General features: G+C 46.2%; 8 protein-coding genes across 8 annotated transcripts; 3 read left to right on the top strand and 5 right to left on the bottom strand.

The window, feature by feature from the left end:
* Nucleotides 1-1,808: 1,808 nt before the first annotated feature.
* SERLADRAFT_418852 (uncharacterized protein) lies at nucleotides 1,809-4,053 on the bottom strand (the record flags this gene model as incomplete). Its single annotated transcript, XM_007324631.1, has 5 exons — nucleotides 1,809-2,638; nucleotides 2,694-2,826; nucleotides 2,880-3,272; nucleotides 3,333-3,615; nucleotides 3,678-4,053. 5 exons carry the CDS (start codon nucleotides 3,874-3,876, stop codon nucleotides 2,351-2,353), a joined length of 1,296 nt encoding a protein of 431 aa, XP_007324693.1.
* A 122-nt stretch (nucleotides 4,054-4,175) lies between these two features.
* On the bottom strand, nucleotides 4,176-5,524 carry SERLADRAFT_480976 (uncharacterized protein; the record flags this gene model as incomplete). The annotated part of the gene is made up of 5 exons (XM_007324630.1): nucleotides 4,176-4,628; nucleotides 4,691-4,802; nucleotides 4,860-4,920; nucleotides 4,979-5,180; nucleotides 5,235-5,524. 5 exons carry the CDS (start codon nucleotides 5,460-5,462, stop codon nucleotides 4,281-4,283), a joined length of 951 nt encoding a protein of 316 aa, XP_007324692.1.
* Nucleotides 5,525-5,537: 13 nt separating this feature from the next.
* On the top strand, nucleotides 5,538-10,665 carry SERLADRAFT_418850 (uncharacterized protein; the record flags this gene model as incomplete). Its single annotated transcript, XM_007324629.1, has 20 exons — nucleotides 5,538-5,780; nucleotides 5,830-5,936; nucleotides 5,995-6,205; nucleotides 6,259-6,390; nucleotides 6,441-6,669; nucleotides 6,726-6,855; nucleotides 6,905-7,118; nucleotides 7,168-7,566; nucleotides 7,623-7,746; nucleotides 7,806-8,689; nucleotides 8,919-9,015; nucleotides 9,070-9,119; nucleotides 9,175-9,236; nucleotides 9,288-9,429; nucleotides 9,481-9,627; nucleotides 9,681-9,697; nucleotides 9,755-9,896; nucleotides 9,946-10,135; nucleotides 10,189-10,271; nucleotides 10,325-10,665. The coding sequence occupies 20 exons, from the start codon at nucleotides 5,591-5,593 to the stop codon at nucleotides 10,474-10,476; spliced, it is 3,702 nt and encodes a 1,233-aa protein (XP_007324691.1).
* A 149-nt stretch (nucleotides 10,666-10,814) lies between these two features.
* Nucleotides 10,815-12,285, bottom strand: SERLADRAFT_480960 (uncharacterized protein; the record flags this gene model as incomplete). Its single annotated transcript, XM_007324628.1, has 6 exons — nucleotides 10,815-10,930; nucleotides 10,981-11,175; nucleotides 11,225-11,245; nucleotides 11,299-11,397; nucleotides 11,456-11,789; nucleotides 11,912-12,285. 6 exons carry the CDS (start codon nucleotides 12,184-12,186, stop codon nucleotides 10,886-10,888), a joined length of 969 nt encoding a protein of 322 aa, XP_007324690.1.
* Nucleotides 12,286-12,482: 197 nt separating this feature from the next.
* Nucleotides 12,483-14,070, bottom strand: SERLADRAFT_480955 (uncharacterized protein; the record flags this gene model as incomplete). Its single annotated transcript, XM_007324627.1, has 5 exons — nucleotides 12,483-13,143; nucleotides 13,200-13,360; nucleotides 13,409-13,639; nucleotides 13,700-13,897; nucleotides 13,961-14,070. 4 exons carry the CDS (start codon nucleotides 14,027-14,029, stop codon nucleotides 13,241-13,243), a joined length of 618 nt encoding a protein of 205 aa, XP_007324689.1.
* Nucleotides 14,071-14,184: 114 nt separating this feature from the next.
* Nucleotides 14,185-15,308, top strand: SERLADRAFT_375084 (uncharacterized protein; the record flags this gene model as incomplete). Its single annotated transcript, XM_007324626.1, has 6 exons — nucleotides 14,185-14,220; nucleotides 14,275-14,312; nucleotides 14,364-14,542; nucleotides 14,596-14,692; nucleotides 14,748-15,174; nucleotides 15,231-15,308. The coding sequence occupies 6 exons, from the start codon at nucleotides 14,185-14,187 to the stop codon at nucleotides 15,306-15,308; spliced, it is 855 nt and encodes a 284-aa protein (XP_007324688.1).
* Nucleotides 15,309-15,350: 42 nt separating this feature from the next.
* SERLADRAFT_364293 (uncharacterized protein) lies at nucleotides 15,351-17,211 on the bottom strand (the record flags this gene model as incomplete). Its single annotated transcript, XM_007324625.1, has 6 exons — nucleotides 15,351-15,750; nucleotides 15,809-16,046; nucleotides 16,096-16,408; nucleotides 16,471-16,779; nucleotides 16,831-16,861; nucleotides 16,913-17,211. 6 exons carry the CDS (start codon nucleotides 17,041-17,043, stop codon nucleotides 15,351-15,353), a joined length of 1,422 nt encoding a protein of 473 aa, XP_007324687.1.
* A 947-nt stretch (nucleotides 17,212-18,158) lies between these two features.
* SERLADRAFT_480946 (uncharacterized protein) lies at nucleotides 18,159-19,504 on the top strand (the record flags this gene model as incomplete). Its single annotated transcript, XM_007324624.1, has 3 exons — nucleotides 18,159-18,481; nucleotides 18,537-18,890; nucleotides 18,967-19,504. The coding sequence occupies 3 exons, from the start codon at nucleotides 18,265-18,267 to the stop codon at nucleotides 18,996-18,998; spliced, it is 603 nt and encodes a 200-aa protein (XP_007324686.1).
* Between the last annotated feature and the right edge of the window lie 125 nt (nucleotides 19,505-19,629).

The raw sequence follows: 19,629 nt of genomic DNA, 5'->3' as shown, positions 1-19,629 counted from the left end.
GCGTGTCGTATTCACAGACCTGAATACGTTTCCGACTCGGACTCGAGCATCCATTCACTTCTACCTTCGTGGAAGCCAGTTCCTCGAGCAGTAAATATTACTGATACATCTGCATCTGTACCATCGTCTGTGCTTAACGGGTTCCACCCCGAGTACTCTTCTCAGAGTGACGTCATGGTAAATGTGTCTATCCCAAAGATCGAACTCGAGGCGATAGACCAGAAACAATGTGCCAAAGATCCCGTCGTTCAAGGTGCTGTTGCCAAGCTTGCCGCCGGTTCGTCCTCTTTCATAATTTACCCTCGACCGGAATTTTCATCATTCATTCACAGTGATAACCACATCCATGGGCATTCTCAGTTGTCTAACAACTGCTTGGTGGGGCTCCGTATGTTCCTGCCTTTCTCATTCATATCCCCGCTGAATATCTATATCCGTTAGCTGTCCGATCGTTATGGCCGCACACTTGTGCTGGGCCTATCTATCCTTGGCCTTCTCATCACAGATCTCAATTTTATCTTCGTTACATTTTTTGTTGACCGACTTCCAGGAGGATACTGGTTTCTCATCGTCGGCTCTATCTTCGAAGGCTTTTTTGGAGGGATGGCATCTGCAGTTGGTGGCCTCCACGCTTATCTTGCGGATTGTGTCGACCCCAGTTCCCGCTCCCGAGTTTTCTCCGCCACACTTGGGCTTATCTTCACGGGTATGGCTTTAGGACCCATACTCGGTGGCCTGGTCATTCGTGCTACTCAACAGGTCCTTTCGGTATTCTATTTTGCTGCAGTGCTACACACTATATATGCCATCTTCTTGTTCTTCATTGTCCCTGAGTCGGTGACGCTAGCTCGACGTACCAGTGCGAAGCGGAGATACGCTATGAAGAAAGATAAGGAAGTATCCGGCCATTGGACATCACGTGGATTGAAGCAAGTGGCGAGTTTCTTCACGCCTATCTCAATATTATTTCCAGAGCGTGTCTCTGAAGGCGGCAAGGCTGTGAGTGTTAGCTCAAATCCGCTGAAAAGGGTGAGAAGAGACTGGAGTTTGTGCTTGGTCGCTGCAAGCTACGGGTTTTCTATATCCATCACGGTAAAACTTGAGACCCCACGTCATAATGATGATAATTATGACCTTCTGTTGAACTATTAGGGGTCGTTCACCTACAAGTTCCAGTACGCTGCAGCAACGTTTGGTTGGTCCTCGGAAATAGTGCGTGTCTGGTCTTGTTTTGGGTAGTAACCCCTCACTTAAGTTCAAGCTATAGATAAGCTACTATATTTCCCTCGCCGGCGCTGCCCGCGCACTGTGTTTGGCCGTAATTTTACCCAGTGAGTATTTCATGGAGTGACGTTGTGCTGTACAATTCACATTATTATCCAGTCGCCATCAAACTCCTGAAACGCACACCACCTACGCCTATCCAGCTCCCTGTGTCATCCTCAGAACCACTCCAAACCAACAATTCAGCTATCTCGGCAGCGACTCCTTCGCCATCTCATTCACCTCAATTTGACCTTAATCTCGCCCGAGTCTCGGTTGTTCTTGATACAATCGCGTACTTGTTTATGGGTCTTTCAAACATGCCTAGTCTTTTTGTCGCTTTCACACTTTTAGGCTCGATGGGCGCAGGCTTTTCTCCCGCTGTACAGAGCGTTGCTCTCGAGCTGTATATACGCCGTGGGGGGAATAGCAGAAGCGAATCAGGGAGATTATTTGGTGCTCTTAGCGTTGTGCAGGCACTCAGGTGAGATGTCCATTCGAGATTGTATTTGAATAGTATACTGATCATTTATCGCAGTTCACAAATCATAAGTCCTGCCGCCTATGGCTTCCTGTACTTCAAGACAGTCACCATTCTCCCGCAGGCAATATTTCTCCTATCTTCCACTTCGGTGGCTGTGGCTTTCGTGCTACTTGCATTCGTCCGTATACCTGAGTTACGGTCGGGTGACATCGAGGAGTCTCCAGGGGAGGTAGGTACGGATGAAGCGGAGGTTCCTACTGTGGTAATAACCAGAGAAGAGACACTAGTGGACGTCAATGAGGATGAACGGAACAAACACAAAGCACCAAGGCAATTGCTGTGACAGACTGATATACTAGTAGAGAACAAAATGTATAAGTGTACGTACATATATACTATCTGTATACGCATCGCTTGTAACGTTGTAATGTCGTTCAATACTGGGATCTGGGCAGAAGAGCTGCACTGGTACATAATATATAAGTAGAACCAAATATTAGATACGATTGATATTTAAATTCAGAGTAGTAGCACATGTCACCACCCCCGCGTATCTGTAGACTATATCTTACTACAATCATGTCCAGACCAGTTTAATGGCTCTCAAACAACAGGTGATGATGCGGGCGTATCAGACGACGAACGATACCAACTCCACGCACCAAAACCGAGGAGGAAGTTGAATGCACCGATTATGGCAGAGCCTGCACCAACAAGCACGAGAAACCACCAGACGTAACCTACTATACGATCTAACGTTCGCCCTGTGAAACGCTTTAGTGTGGCAAGAGGATCAGGCGTAGGGGTAAAGGTAGATGGAAGGCGAAGAAGTGGGACCGTGGGCGCAGGTAAGGAAGGACTAGGTAAAAGCAGGAGACTGGCGACTGGTTTCTGCGGGAGAAATTTGAATTTGAATATTAAAAGATAAAAGTAGACAGAGACATACGTGATCTGACGTTGTGTAGGAGGGAATGGATGTATATAGCAAACTGGTGATGTTAGATTTCTCTGGTGTGTCAGGTGAATCGGTGTGAGTTGCAAACATAATTCTGTCAGTCCATGAGGGCGTCCTTTTCGTACTATAGATATGTCAGCGTGATTGATTCAAAGATGTGTAGAAGTGCATGCTCACCTGTATTTATCGACTTCGCCGAGCTGGTACTTGTATGTACATTGGAACGACCAGAATTCAGCTTCTTTCAAGCCAATGAAAACACGACCTTTTCGACGTTCGACTAGAAGTTGGTCGTATTCCTTCAATTCTGCTCGCAAAGTTTGGGTCTTCATATAAGCCACTGCCTCGTCGCGCTTAGTGGATGCAATAAGAGGGTGTGAAGGAGGTATCGACACTCGGAAGTTGAGATCACCGAGAAAGAAGAGATGAGAGGTTGAATACATGGTGGTTGGGCCGGTGAGGCCGGATGTAGGGAGCGCAGGAAAGAGAAGTGTCTTGACGATGTGGTTATAATCAGCGACACGTTGAGCAAGTTTCGGTTCATGGGCAGCCAGATGTGCGCAAACAAAGCTATTCAAAATCGAGGAGTTAGTTAATAATTCACTAATAACATAAAGAGTTAAAGCATACGTGAAGGTTTCCCCTGCCATATTCCCCTCGGGTTTGACACGAAAGCGGATACCCACACCACCCTTGTTTCCCATATAGGCTGGTCCACAACCCGTCCATTGTGTTTGTACGTCGCAGACATGACGAGCTACACTATCATCTCGTGCATATACAAGTAACGCGACCCCCACGTTAACGACCTTCGCAACCAGCGAGTATCGTTCTTTGTTGGGTGCATGGGCCTCAATCTGAGAGCGTATATGCTCGGCTCTGTGGTTCAGTACAGTGTTAGATAGTCCAGAAACTTATTCACCCAAGGAAAGCAGTGTTAAATGGGGATGCGTGGAGAAAGATGCCTGCACGTACATCCAAGGTGGAGAGGTAGCAACTCCTGGAATCCCACAGCAACGATGTCGGGAGCTCGTGTTTGTCGCGAGAGAAAACTTGAAACTTGCAATGTTGGGGCCAACCAGTCCACGAGATCCTGGGGTACTCCAGCGCCGCCCTGTAGATTCGTATTGTACGAGCCAATCTGGACTAATAGGCGTTCGTTGGTGGTGGCCATGGTAGCACGATCACCGGTACAATTGTTATACACTCGCAACGTCAGCGATAGAAGATGTTACAGCGAGATATACAAGTGTTGCAGGAACACTTTTCAAGATATAGGTATGGAGACCAGCTCAACTTGAAGAGGTGCGGGAGAGAATGGCCAAAACGTTTAGTTGGTGTGGGATGGCCTAGTATATCCTGCAATACATCGTATTCAAGTTAGGCGTGGTCGCGGGTGCAATCATGCCAGGGCCAATGCGAGGCACATACAAAGTTCGCTCAGCCTCAAGCAGACCGAAAACCTCATATGTCTACTGTCAATGGGGTTCATTTGCTGGTAAAAGAAAACAAAACAGGATCTCTCAACTAGGGATGATGCTACTACAGAACACCGATGTCAGAAATATATTAATGTACCTATTCTCTGGGAATGAAGGGGCTCCTCCGTTTAGATGGGGCTTCAATGACAGGTGGAAGACCTTTTGCCATCTCCTTTGTACCTGCTGGGAAAGGTAAATCATCCACCCCCTTGGGTAGTAGCTGCTCATCCAATCCTTTTTGGTAGTTCACCTTGGCTGCGCTCACCAGCCTCTTCTTCGCATCACGCACCAACACTTGTGCATCGTCGACACCAGGGACAGCTCCGCGGACGAAGATCAGGTCTAACGCTGAGTCGACCCGTACAACGGTGAGGTTCTGAGCAGTGGTTCGTTCACCACCTAAACGACCAGCCATTTTTTTGCCAGGCCATACACGACCAGGGTCCTTTCGAAGAGAGAACACTTCAGCTTGGTTTAATCACAATTTGAGGGTCCAGATAAACTAACCTGGTGGGCACCAGTAGCACCAGCGGATCTATGTGAGACTGATACACCATGACTGGCTCGAAGACCTTTGAAGTTCCACCGCTTCATGACACCTTGAAAGCCCTTCCCTATCCTATGAAAAATACAAAAAAGGTAGGAGAGACCATTAAAGTGTTCACTGTGGACGTACGAGTTCGCAATTACATCTACAAATTGCCCGGGTACAAAATGGACTGCAGAAAACGTCGTTCCTGAATAGGTCCACGTTAAATTCTCCCCATAAAACGATGATAGGTTGTCACAACTTACCCACTGGAACATGAGCATCTGGCGTCACAGGAAATTCCTTCACAATGTATTTCGGAGGAACACGGGCCTTTGCGAAATGCCCTCGCATCTGTCGTGTGGTGGTACGTTTGGGCCTATCTGAAGCAGCAACCTGCACGGCATGGTATTCTGACCGATCGGGGCGAACGTGGACAATATTCGCTGTAACTTGACAGTTCTCAAGCTAGAAAAAGGCGCTTCAGCTCTGATTATTAACGTTTCAAGTTCATCAACAGACCTGTAGCACGGTAACCGGAAAACGCGCTCCATGGTCATCCCACATAGCAGTCATTCCGCGTTTCCGAGCAATGAGACCAGTACGTAGTGAACTTGGACTCCATTTTACTGGAGGGGCTGGAGGAGCTGCATTCTTAGCTACTCTTGCACAATTGACGGCTGTCCAGTGCAGTTGTCTGCATTTAACTGCACCAGATGGATACTGAGAGAATGTCCAGAGTCTGAGCATAGTGTGTTTCTGTCCCGTGGATTCGGACAAGTGCAGACAAAATTATAAGTGGTCGGAGTCTCAAAACGCAATACTGGCCTTTGCGGTACCTTTGGCCTTTTACCTCCAATTGCTCATGCTCGAATGGAATGGATCATTGGCCTGCGGATGAAAGACAGCTCCAGTATGATAATCCACAGAAGCTACGAAAAGGGAAAAGCAAAGAAGTGGAAATCGCATGCCAATTTCCTCGGCTCGACCATGGATCCTTAGGTGCTGCCACTCTGGTGCAACAAAATGGGAGATTACAATGGACCATCCTCGCAGAGAACTCTAACAGTAAGTTGTCCCTCTTATCAGGGAACTTCTCCTAAGGTATTCTATATAGGACGAAGTCTGTCTCCTATGGGCCATTCTGTCAAAGTTTTTCCGGAAACACGTCCACCTCCCTTGTACGTCCCATCAAGTTCTATTGTTCACCGTGCCGAACAGGGTGTGAGTCCATCCTACATCATACCGATCATTCTTATATATATATATATATATCATCTAGGCCCATTTCTTGAGAACATATTTTCCTGACGTGGATATACATATAGAACTCATCAGGAATGAAATGGAGGAAGATACTAAGGTTATGCGTGACTTGGAGGCTTTCGATACTCGCAGTGGAAACTTGTTGGATACAATTAATTGTAATAAAGGCCCAAACGACATAGTCTCGCTAGTTCTATTTCCCATGGGCGAGGCAAATAGGGACCTTAGTGCGATTTTTTGATTCCAAAATTAATTTTTGACCATTGATTTTTGGTGCTAGACATTTCTTGTATGAAATATGGTGAACATAGTCGTGATGTTGTCTTTGAGGCGTCTCCACGTGCTGCCTATACCTTTGACACGCCGATTCAACATATCGTAACACCGTCAATTCCATGTGAAACGGACGAAGGTACTTCTTATTCATTTTCAAAAGTGATTGGGGCCTAATCGTTTTGATAGCTGCATATGCAATTGTTCGCAGTTTCGCATCCACTTCTCTGATGAGTGTCACACCCCCGAGCATATCATCTGGCATATCAGTATCCGAAGTGGTTAACTTTGGTAGTTCTGATGCGGGAGGTCATTCCATAGCCGATGCCAGGTTGTTATCGGCGCAATCTGGAGTCGTCATGGTCAATGAGAAAGGACACGTTTACCACTACGACGTATACGACGGTAACATTGCACTGTACGTAGTTTTCAGCTGGTCTCGTGGGATGCACATTGCCTAACAAACCCCCGCAGCCAACTTAATGAAGCGAGTACACGGTTTCGACCTAATGCGAATGACAGCTTCTTCAAATTAGCATTGTCCAAGTCTCATGATGGATGTATATTGGCTGACAAAAACTCCCTGGCACGTCTAGATTTTCGGGTATGTTGCTTCCCCGTATATAAACGATAAATCTTAACGTTATGTTTAGAGTGACGAACCTATAGAACTTTTTCGTTGTCGAGATTTAATGACATTCGTAACAGCCATAGAACAGCCAGAGCCAGATCATATCATCCGATTGTCCACGACGAATGAAATCCTCTGGTTAGACGACCGATTTGGCCGTCAACCTCTGCTAAGTTACAAGCATAACCGTGATTTCGACAGGACACTGGAGACTGTGACAGTACGCATTGGAAATAGTAGGTACTTATCATTTTTTCGTATGGGTGGTTCATGAAATCTTTGCAGATCCTCTCACACTTTTGACCTCACGGAAAAATGGGTTAATATCTGTTTATGACGTCTCTCGCAGCACAGATGGCCTACTATATTCTGGTGCCTCCCCTCACTCCCTTCTTACTCATACGTACTACACTGCAAGACCAGGACACTCGGCAGTCGTCCTTCCTTCTACTACAGACATGTCTATGCTTCATTTAAGCTCCCGAGGCAGTATCCATCGTCAAGATTTTAGGTTGGTAAATACACGTGATACTGGCGGAACACCCGTGACCATCGGAGATAAAATGTTTGAATGGTCGACAGAAGTGCAGAAGTTAGATACGAAAGCACGGAAGCTTCGCTCAGACCCTGGCCCACTAGGAGCGAGAGCATTCAGTGAGAGCGATCTCCATGATGCATACAAAAGTTTGTCATTCTTTTTGAGAGAAAATATACTTTGGCTAAATACTGATTACCCATAGAACTATTCCTTATGGACGCAGTCACAAACCTTCAAGATGAAAATGAACCTTATCACGAAACGGTGGAGAATATACCTTTGTTCTGGCAACGTACTGGTGGAGGTGTCGAACAAATGCTAAACACGTACATATTTACCGCTTCCTTTCTATTATTTCCATCGCTGATAGACGCATTCGCCTTAGGTTTGATATTGCATTCCGATCTGGTGATGAACCTGGTGAAGTTTCTCGGGCTGATTTCTTGACAGCAGGCATAGTCAATTCTCGTAGGGGCTACAGAGCTCTCTTGCAAGGCCACCTTCCACCCCAGAGTTTAGTGGAACGGGCGCCCTGGCACTATCGAATTTGTAACTCGACGAATCAGTTTCATACCAGTCCCTCGGGCGATTGGCAAGCGTTATATGAGAGCTTGAGTGGCTTGGATTTGACTTCCGATCCTGCGATGCCAGGACCTGCCTTGAGGAGGCAGTCTGAAGCTCGGGAGCAGCTGGTTCTTGACCTAGCTCTGTCATCTGATATCTTTGCGGCGCGGCCATTTGTCAAGCCATCGTCGTCTAATCATGGCGACATGTCGCTGATGGATGAACCACGCGAAGTTGACTATGGATATTTGCATCCAACACCCAAACATAACACCGATCACTACGCGGGTCTCAACGGCAATGCAGAAACCTCCAAAAAACCCATGAGCAATGCACTTGGTGTTCGACTTCTGCTGCGAGAATGGGATATTGGGATAGCTCCTGGGGATTACGTCTACCACGATCCTTATGGCCAGACAGGGAAAACGGCTTTAGGCTATCGGAAGCAGGCCCGCCCGAATGCTACGACTGCCACGGAGACCGTCGCTGTCCGTTCCCAGCGTCCTCCTATGGTAGTCACTTCACTGGCCCCTGCCTTAAGCAGGTTTCCAGAATACGGGAGCCAGCCGCAAGGACTCAACCATGGCCGTCCAAGCACCCAAGTACTGCCTACGCAAGATCATTTTGCGAGTACTCAGGTACTTCCTGGGGCAAATGGTGGTCGGCCATTTACTAACAAGAAAAAGATCGTGAAAAAGCGATTGGGTGGCTTTTAATGAGATATTATATGTGGTTATCCCTTCTATCGATACGATTAGATAGTGTTCTGCAACTCTGCAGCATGCCGTAGTCACTTGAATGTTGTTTGACACCCGCGTTACAAGGTATCCGCATTTGGAAATAATTCCTCCAGTAAATCCTTAGAGCGGAGCACCCTATTTTTTATTCTGCCCTTCTTCTTTTAAAAGCTCCATTAACCACCAATACTCCTCAGCCTGTAAGAAACCGACGCTCTGTCGTGCCAAACGCACGAACCTGGACTCGTCGGCCGGTCCAGAAAACAACATCCATGGATGGAACAAGGCAAGCTCGTATCGTGTTAGCAGATACCCAAAATTTGTCTTATTCACATGTTTTCTCTGCAGGCCACCCAATCCCTTCTTTGACCAGGCCTCCTTTAATGAAAGTCTACGACGTACGCAGAATCCAACTCACACTTGATGTTCGGCCTTAATCTTTGGTCAATACAGGTCATAAGCCAGTCGTGTGTGCACTCTCTGCGAGCTACATTTCTACCCTCGCAGGTTATCCAGTAAGCTTGGTGACCTCTCGTCTCATGCTCCATTATCTCATTTTCATCCAGCTGGACTCTCTCAAATCGAGACTTCAGACAACTAAAACACGGATCTCGGTTCCGAGGCTTGCTGCTTTAATTTATCGCGAGGAAGGCGTTATTGGGTTTTATCGCGGGTTATGGATACCACTTATGACTATATCTTTCGTTCGTACGTCAAATTATATCTCAGCATCGAAATAACGCGACAGATTCTCTGTAGGTGCCGCGTCTTTCACAATATACAGTAGCACCAAGGAATACTGCCGAGGTCACCACTACTTTGATCGACAAAAGGTTTTCGATGCTGCAATAACTGGAGGCATTGCTGGGGCTTTGTCTGGATCATTAATATCGTTCGGGAGTGCACGTATGTTTTTCTCTTACTCCATAGATATCGAGTTACTGAAAATTCAACACCAGCTTTTGAATTGGTGAAGGTCTGCAGTAATTTTATGTTCTGCCTTGAACTTGTGAGGCTGACCTCGCCTCGATAGGTTCGAAGACAGTTAGAATATACAATCGCCGCAAGCAAGGGCATCCAGCTAGTAAAAGCCCCCGGTACTTATGACGCTGTTCGGGATATATTCAGAAACAACGGAATAAAAGGGCTGTATATCGGCTTCCGTCTGCACTTTTGTTAGTGTTCAACCTTGTTATTTTCTCGCTGACAGCTCACATCCTGCAGTGCGCGACATGTCGGGTACGGCTTTATATTTTTTCGAGTATGATGCAATGCGGCATCTGCTGGGACGTCGGCCTTCTGGCGAACAGGGATCGACACCTCCGTGGTTACCAATACCCGTTTCTTTAATTCCCTTTGTTTGTGGTTCGCTGGCAGGTGTAACGTCATGGGCCCTTATTTACCCTCTTGACGTGTGAGTGAAGTCTTAATTAAGTTCGCGCGTGCTCATCTGAAAATACACCATAGTGTGAAAACAAAGGTTCAGCAGCGTGCTCTGGCTGGTAACCCCCCTAGAGGTGTACTAGAAACTTTCCTTCGTCTTGTACGCGGTAAGATCATCGTAATTCGTCGATTGAGCCTCGAGTTTCTTACATTAGAGTAGGTCCTGATCCTAGAGATCCCAAGCCTATGCTTGCTGGGGTTGCGCGCATATATCGAGGCCTCGGTGTCAGTGCCTTGAGAAGCATCACAACCCATGGGCTACTTTGGACTTTGTTCGATATGACGTCGAGCTATATTGACGGCCTTCCATGAGAGAGCTGGTGCAATATTATGGACGACAAAACAACAACACTGACCACATGATCCCTTTGCATCTAGTTTAGATAATCATGATACATACATATTGTAGCATTCTGCCCAAGGTCAAAAAAATATACATATATAATCCAGCTCATAGATGATTTATCAAATACTTAGACACTGCACCTGGAAAGATTAGGTGTGTGAATGAAAAGGAAGTAAGGGAGGTCTGAATGGTATTGACTCATAGACTAGTATCGCCGGGGTAGCTCAGCTGGGAGAGCAACAGACTGAAGAAATCTGGTATCTGGAGGTCCCGTGTTCAATCCACGGTCCTGGCATTTGTTTTGCAATTTTATATTGCCACAACGGGTATGGAAGCTTGTACATAAACTATCATATTTTTTTCTCGTCAAAGAAACTAAGCAATGGTGTACTTTCCATAGCTTTTTTCTGGATCAAACACCTGAGACATATGTCAGACTTGGCTTGTGGCTTTCGTGGTGTACGACTTACCTCCCACCTGGACGCAGGGAAAATGTGTTTATTCCTCTGATACCAGCTTCTCTCGACCACCTTTCCTGCATGCGATTCGTCCTTTTCCTTCGTGGCATCAGCCAACATGCGGACATCGTCATGGACGTCGAAGTTGAACAGAGGGCCGGACTTGCCACGAGCTTTGTTGATAATGAAATCATAAAAGGTGTGATGCTGGAATACATTGACTTCCAGTGACGGCAACAGATTTGTTAAGACTTACATGTGGTATTATAAGATCCTCCTATAGCGAGGATGAGCAATGTTGACTCTATAGCAACTATCGCTTACACGTACCTTGACATACATGAGATTGTCGACACTGACGCCTCTCAGTTCTGGGAATTGCTGCCGGCATTTCTCTAAGAATGTGCTGACATGATCACCTTTCTTGCACTGGACCAAAGACAGTGAGTATAAACGAAACCATAGGGTACATGGTACCATTACTGACCGTGACACTCTTTCTGTGGCCACTGCCATCCCAGTATGAGTAGGTGACTTCGATATCTTCTTGTTTGCTTTCTTCCTGCTTTCTCAGCCATTCCTGCCTTAACCTCTCCCTTTCTTTTCTCTCGGATTCCTCTCGTTCCCGGTCTGGTAGAAAGGAGGTATCCACGTTTGGATTTTTACGAAACTTCATTCGCTTTGCCGTTTGTTCACCAGCATCATCCTCAGATGTGCGACCAGAATCCTTTCCCTCTCCTTCATCACCTTCATCATCCATGGCAAATGATAACGTGGCCTTGGCAGCTTTTTTCCGTTTCTTCACCTTTCTTGTCTCTTCCCTAAGCAATTTCTCCACATACTGTAAGCCATCTGACGGAAAAAAGGGAACGAAAGGGAAAGAATAATCGCGCTATACAGCGAAGGGAGATAATGATGGACTAGGGACGAAATATTGACATACTTGAGATCACTGGTTTTTGCTGCCTCCCTTGCTTTCGCCTCCTCAAGCTCTTTCCTCCTCTGTTGGAATTCCTCTAACTTGACCAAGCCAATTGTGCTGTATTTGAGAGTTTCTTCCATGGAATCATTTTGACCAACGAACTTGTTTGATGAAGGGCGAGCTTTCTCAGTTTCGTTTATGAGAGTCTGCTTTTGCCGTTCAAACTCTTCGCGCATTTGGGTGCGTTGCTTTGCGAGTGCATCCTCTCGACGCCCTTCAGCCTTACTTGCAGACATTGTGAGTAAAAAGGAGGTGTAGTTAGAGAGAATACAGTAGTGAAGTTGATGGGGAAGTATAGGTGTCGTATCACACTGGATTTGGTACAAGGTTGGTGTGAAAAAAACAAAGACAAATTTACTCGGAGTAAAAGCCAGGACCAATTTGGCTTTGTAGTATTATTCCACCATGGTGCACGTTCTCGGGGTGCAGTTACTGGATACTCAGCTGGCCAGGGTACGTCAGGCTTTGACAACTATATATCCTACTAATTTACATCGTTTTTACAGCATGCACTGACTTCGTTTTATGGTGTGGGGCATAAAACTGCCCACCGTTTATGTGCACGTCTCCAAATCCACGACAAGTGCAAAGTTCGCAGCCTTACCCCGCACCAAATCACAGAGCTAGCCTCTTTCCTGTCCTCGCCATCAACATCTGCACCACTGCCCCGTCTTCGTCTGGCAGATCCCAGATTTAAACCTCTGACACCGTCTACTCCCCTTCAGCAGCTCAAAATTGCTGCTGGTACAAACGCTACAGGTAGCGGGAAAGGCGATCCGCTAAGGAGTTTGAAGATCGAGTCAGAGTTGAAGAGACAGGTTAAGGAGAATATTGCACATCAGCGGATGATTGGAAGCTATGTTGGGAAGAGACACGCCATGGGTTTGCCGGTGAGAGGTCAGAACACACAAACGAATGCCAAGACGGCAAGAAAGCTCAACAGGGTCGACCGTTGGGGTTAACATATACGTTGTTCGCATATATATACGAGTTATACATTTTAATTCATCTCCCTGGTTTAACATATCTGACGTATGACATAGAATAAGTCGCCTCATAGTTCACTAAGAATACTTCGCGTGTTGCTTTTCCATTCCTGTCATGTCATGCCGAACAAGTAAATTCCTCTATCAACTGAGGGTAACGGGGATCACCGAGGAAACTGGTGAATGACCCTAACACAACACGCATATCTAGCAATGCAGTAACCTCAAAGTTGTCAAAGAGGATGAAAATTGATTAAACGTACCATTTTGTCGTCGTCCGTGGATATACTTCTCATCGTTGTACCTAGTCATCACCAACCGGGACTTCCTCCTCCATATATTTCAACAGCTTCACCCGTATTTCTGTACTTTCATCGCCACGAAGTACGTCGGATACAAACTCCACCTGAACTTGCATTTGTACCTGCCCCTGACTCAATATCACAACCAAGCAAAACGAAAATATTCTTACCATTTCTAATGCACCCCGGAGCACCCCACATAACACATTACTAAACCACAAACCTCCTTCGAGAGCTTCTTCCGGAAGTTCCACGAATTCAGCCAAAGGATTCTCGTCAAGGGTTAGTGTAAAAGATGACGAGGACTGCTGCGAGGCACTGTTTGGTCGATTAGGTACAGCAGGTGGGGGAGCGGCATGTGTAACAGATGGGGTAACGTTCAAAAATGATTTGAATCCAACCTACTCTCAAACTAGGTCAATAGCAGCAATAATACTCACTGGTTTTTGATCTGTACGTACCTTTGCCACCACTTCGCCTACTTCTCGAAAGTCTGAACACCGTCCGAGTGAGCTTTTTGCGAGGAAATCTTCGATTAATCTGGTGCCAATATTATATCCCATTTTCTCAAGCTGCTTATTAACCTCGGCGTAATCTTCATAGTCCTGGATAAGCTGTACGACTAATGCACCATAGGTTAGAGCGAAAAGCTCTGCATTCTGTTCTGAGAGGTCAGGAACTTGTCACTGAGAGATGTTGCATTAACCGATCAAGCCACTTACAATTTTCTCTGTGCGACCTTTCCATAAATCTTCACCGATGGCCTTGTATTGCTTGCTAGTCGTCGCCATTATCGTCGTCGCTGTCCAAGGCTAGAAATGAATTAGATATCACGTGTACATGTCACGCGTAAAGCCGTCACACTTAATCCTCATGTTATCCAGTCTTTTCTTTAGCAAATCCATCTAAAGCTCCTGCATCATATATTTTACCACCAAAAAATATTATGTCTCGTCCTGAACTTCAGGCGCCTCCAGAGATTGTATGATGAATCACTTTCGAAGTGGTTAATGTATTAACCATGTTGTCATTCCAGTACTATGGCGATTCAGAAGCCGTGAAATACACCAAAAAGTAAGCTGTAGTATGATCCGTATATCGTTTCCGGCTCAAACGATCGCTCAGCACTCGCAATCAACAGATACAGGCCGATCTGACCTACCGCGCATTAGAATTGCTCAACATGCCTCCAGATCAGTCAGCTTTCTTGCTGGATATCGGCTGTGGTTCAGGACTTTCTGGAGAAATATTAGACGAAGAAGGATATGTGTGGGCAGGTGTTGATATTGCTCCTAGCATGCTAGGTACGCCCACTCCTACTTTTAAGGATCACAAGAATTCAACGCAGAGGTATCAGAGGTTGCTTTGGAAAGGGAGGTAGAAGGTGATTTATTTTTACAGGATATTGGGCAAGGTTTAGGATTTAGACCAGGTAGCTTTGATGGTGCAATCAGGTGCGGCTACTTTTAGTCATACCCTTTCCTCGGGTTGTTTATGCTGTGTCTACAGTATATCAGTGCTACAATGGCTCTTGAATGCAGAAACTTCACATCATACGTCCGCACCACCCCATCGGCTACATCGTTTTTTTACTACCTTGCATTCCGCTTTACGAAATCCATCGCGTGCCGTCTTTCAATTTTACCCCACGTCAGACGATCAAATCCAGCTTATTACATCCACGGCCCAGAAAGCTGGGTTTGGTGGAGGCATTGTTGTAGATTATCCAAACTCAAAGAAGGCGAGAAAAGTGTACCTATGTTTGTTTGTAGGGGGAGGTGGAGGACAACAGCAGGTGCCTGCAGGATTGAATGAAGAAGCTATGGATGATGATAGCGTGCGCTTTGAGCGAAGACGGCAGAGGGAACGCGCTAGAGATAGAAGTGGCAAGCGAAAGAAAGTAATGGACAAGGAATGGATTTTAAAGAAGAAAGAGGTGCGTGTTGTTTGCTTGGGGTTAATTGGGACCGGCTCTTATTTGATCATGGTTAGCTATATCGTCAACGTGGCAAAGAGGGCGTCCCAAGAGATTCGAAATTTACTGGACGCAAGCGGAAAGCAACATTTTAATGTATTTGGTATCCGTCAGTTAACCCCATGCCATCATAAATCCTATTCCTGTCTTGAAACTAAAAGCTGCTGACATGCTGCAACGACATCAGTAGGGCCATTTCTAATGAAAAGACCCTGTAGCGCTGCCATACTTATGCGTCTCCCTTCCTTCATCTCTTTTTCCACTAGTTGCTGTACACTCTCAGCGATGTTCCGTAGCTGTTCCTGTGTAACATCCGAAAAGTGATCGTCCCCGCCGTAAAATTGTTCGAAAAGAGTTCTTGCTTGCGTCGGAGTTGCATCGTCAACAAGTTCAATAAGATCTACTCGCCCAGGTCTGATTAGTGCAGGATCCAGTTTTTCAATGTGATTCGTCGTCATGAAGATGATACGTTCTTCTCCTGATGCAACACCGTCGAGGGCGTTCAAAAATCCCGAAAACGTAACAGAGGACTGGTAGCTAGTCAAGATTATGAAGTATTATTAGCACTGTAACAGACACAAAAGAGGTTTCGTACCCATCCTCGCTGGTTTGAACACGTTTATTGAAAACAGCATCAATATCTTCTATAAGGACGAAACTGCGTTCTGGTGCATTAGAAAGCAGGTGATTTAACTTGTCGTCAGTCAAGCCCCTTTCTGATAGGTTGAGTAGACAAATATCGTAAGATAGCGAGCCAGCAAGTGCTTGAATAAAAGACGTTTTGCCAGATCCAGGGGGCCCATGGAGAAGGTAACCACGTCGATAGGGGATTCCTTTAAAGATGTTCCGATCAATCCTACAATTGGATTAGTGACCACGGACCTCTATCAGCATACCATTGCCGTCTCTTCAAAAATGCTTGTACATCCTGCTTGATTTTCTGGCTCACTTCTTCAGCTAGAACCACGCTAGATAGTGGCCTCTTTCGTCTAGGTTGGCCAAAAGGTCGCCATTCGATTCCCCAAGCAGAGTGGATCACGAGTTTTCCCTCCTGGCCTTGCATTGCCAGGTCCCTTGCTTCTGACAGAAGCCCTGGGAATAGATTTCGATCTCGCGAGAGTGTAGTAAGAGTGACCGTCTCCCAAGGAACTCCAGACATTAACTGTGTTGAGCGTGTTTCACGTTCTCTTTTCATCTGAAAGGCATCAATCGTGTTCAGTTGCGATACACGTTGTTACCATAATAATCAGGACATACCTGCATCCAGGCTCCACGATATTTGAACCAGTGTGTACCAGGTCCTGCAACAAGGTTAAAGAGAACGGAAGAGCTGCCGTTACTACGTTGCTCGAAAGCCGTTTCAACACTTAGTTGATGGCTCCTCACCCAAGGCGTGGTTTTGAGACCCTTAGAAGATGCAGATGCTTGATGAGCCATCCAAGCAAGGAACCAGGCATACGACCGATCCTTGTTATTGATTTCCAGAGAGACGAGCATCCGTCTGCGGAGTGCTGTCAAGCCTAATATAGAGCCTTGACGAAGAACGGTAAGACCAACACCGAAGCCCTATGCGAACGTTGTGTCACTGCTTTGGTATATGATAGTGGCGTAGCTCACCATTAGTCCTAAACCGGCTTGAAAGTACGGGCTGCTCCTTGAGCATGAGATCCAATAAAGACTTTAATGCATCCCAACGTACTTGTCACCAAACAATGCATTTAACGGCGAATTTGCTCCCGCATTCTCGATATTAGGTGGAAGTAGGGTTGTATTGACCAGTTGTCCGTCAAGAGCCGCACTGGTTGACGGTCCTGTTGGTGGGGTACTCATAATACTCGAATGTTGAAGAAAGAAAGAAGAGACGCGAAAGTATCGCGATTGTTCTTCGTCTGAATATTGTGCCAATTCAGGTGTTTGAATAAGACGTGGCTCCAAAGAATATAGCCTCGGTCACAAAGAGAAATAAAAGAAAGGTGGCTTTAAATTTGGCAATGAGTCTTCCTTTCACGGGCCGGGCGCCTATTATATATACTAGGAACGCGTTTTAGTCGCGTCTTGTTTGCTTTTGCTGGATCCCCCTTTCCTGCGAAGGTACCACCATGGTGAGGCCCTCCACCGTCATCGAGGCATATGCTATCCTCGGCCTCGAGCAGGTATGTTTTCTGATATTTTTCAAAGTAGAACTAGTCACATTCATCCCTCTATCGTAGGATTCTTCGTTAGAAGAGGTGAAATCAGCCTACAGACAGGTGTGTGCCGCGTGTTCGACGCACTAACTCGTACCCCAACGTTAAAATTATGTTTGCGCGCGGAGCTTGCTCTACGCACTCACCCAGACAAAAACCCTGGAAATGAAGACGCCACTGCCCAATTTCAAAGAGTCAGCGAAGCTTACAGTGCTCTCGTAAAACATCTTGATCGCTCTGCACCTTCATCTCGTCGCAGGTTTTCGCCGTTTGATCCTGATTTTGATGATGATGAATACAGCGACTATGATGACTACGACGATGAAGACGATTACGACCACGAAGAAGAAGAAGAGCTTGCTTTTCATCTGTATGCTCCGCTTGCCATTACTTAACATTGCTCAATTCAAGTCAATTAGGTATATGTTTTCGCAGTTTCTGCAAGGCCGTTTCTTCAGTAGTCGATCTCGTAAAGCACACTATTTTTTGGTGCCAAAACGTAACTCATGAGCTGACAGATTATCGTAACACCCATCAAATGCGACGCCGTTCGTTTACCCCTGAGTCTCCAGAACAATATCGAGCACGTTTGGCTCGTGCTCGAGAGCAACAAGTACTTGCAGAAGAACGTCGAGCGATAGAACAAGCGGAACGCAAGGCAGCTCAGGAACGCAAACGCGAACAGGGTTAGTCCAGCTGTTATCAATTATGTTGCATAACTCGCTCACACATCAAGTTCTCTTATTAAGAACGGAAAGCTGCCGAAGTGCGACAGAAAGCAAAAATTGCTAGTAAAAAGGTACAAGTTGAGAAAGAACGCAAGAACGCCGCGAATGCCGCGCGAAATCAGCAATTACGCGTTCAAATGTTAAGATCGGCTGTGTTTACTGCTGCTCGCAGCAAAGATACCGAAAAAGTGAAGAAAGGCGTGTGGGAAGATAATGTCGATCCTTCTGGCGGCGAGATCAAGGCAGGATGCGAAGAGTTTGTGCACGTGCATCCCAAAGATCCTCAAGAAACTTTGTTACACATTGCTGCCTTCAATGGGGATGCTGATATGGTGGAATGGCTTGACGCACATAGTGAGTGCTTGTTCACTTAACGCGGGTCATCTAATAGCGAGGTCCTCATCTCTAGGCGCTGACTGTGAAGAACGCAACTCGTCACGATTCACAGCCTTCCACATTGCACTGCAGCATGGATGTATCCCGGTTCTGAACTACTTTTTCAAGGTTTATGATCCGAAGTCAGATGACTATACATCTATATATGCCACTCCATCTTCTAAACCAGTGCTTTTCATTGCTCTGGATTCGGCTGAACCGGAAGTAATTTGGATGATTCTCAACAACGGTTTGGCCAGTACGCAGGACATTGGTAATGCTTGGGCTTGGGTATCCTCCAGCGAAGGGGAGCAATCTTTGCTGAAAAAACTTGGGACTCAACGCGATGACATTTTGGGAGAAATCAGGAATCTGCTAATGACATATGGTGGGTTCACGCCACCTCCTACCCCAAAGGCACCTGATCAGAAAAGCGAGAAACTGGGCTCGCTCTCTCCGAGTAGTTCTCGCCAGAACGGATCATCTTTACCTATGAAGGATGCTCCTCCAAAGCAGAAGCAAAATCAGAATAATCAGCGGCGGTACAAAAAGGAACCCCGCCAGCAGGGACCCCAGTCAAAACCCCCTAATCAACCTGCTACATCTACTATACCACCTTTTCCTCCACCCACTGGCAATGGTGCTCCGGTAGGCGCAAATTCAAAATCCTCCTTTAATTCCGATCGGGGACGCGGCCGCGGTCGTGGTCGTGGTCGCGGTCGAGGAAGAGGTGGACCTGTATCATCATAAACATATACCCTCGCAAGCCACTCAAAATCATTCCATCGTTCGAATCCTACGCTCCGAAGCTCATCTCTTCGGCTTGTGTTTGCATACTCCCTCGGCACCTTTATGAATTATTCCCAATGAATACCGCAGCGTCAAAATTGATCATGTCTCATCACCATACATAGCAATATTTCCACAGTTTTTTGAACTCGATGTTTATCATATGCACAGTACACTGTATCAAAAAAAAATAGTGTCAGATCCTAATGAACTGAATAGCTGGGGAAAAAATCAGAGTTTCATATATGGATATGCTTTTATGCTTTGCGCCACTCTGGTTTTCCCAAAAAGGCAAAACTTCATTGGCAAGATGAGGTGCTATTTGTACTTATTTAATT

The sequence above is a fragment of the Serpula lacrymans genome, assembly GCF_000218685.1.
Source record: "Serpula lacrymans var. lacrymans S7.9 unplaced genomic scaffold SERLAscaffold_20, whole genome shotgun sequence".
Lineage (NCBI taxonomy): Eukaryota > Fungi > Basidiomycota > Agaricomycetes > Boletales > Serpulaceae > Serpula > Serpula lacrymans.
Note: the sequence above shows the minus strand (reverse complement) of the source record. Positions and strands in the feature narration are given on the sequence as shown.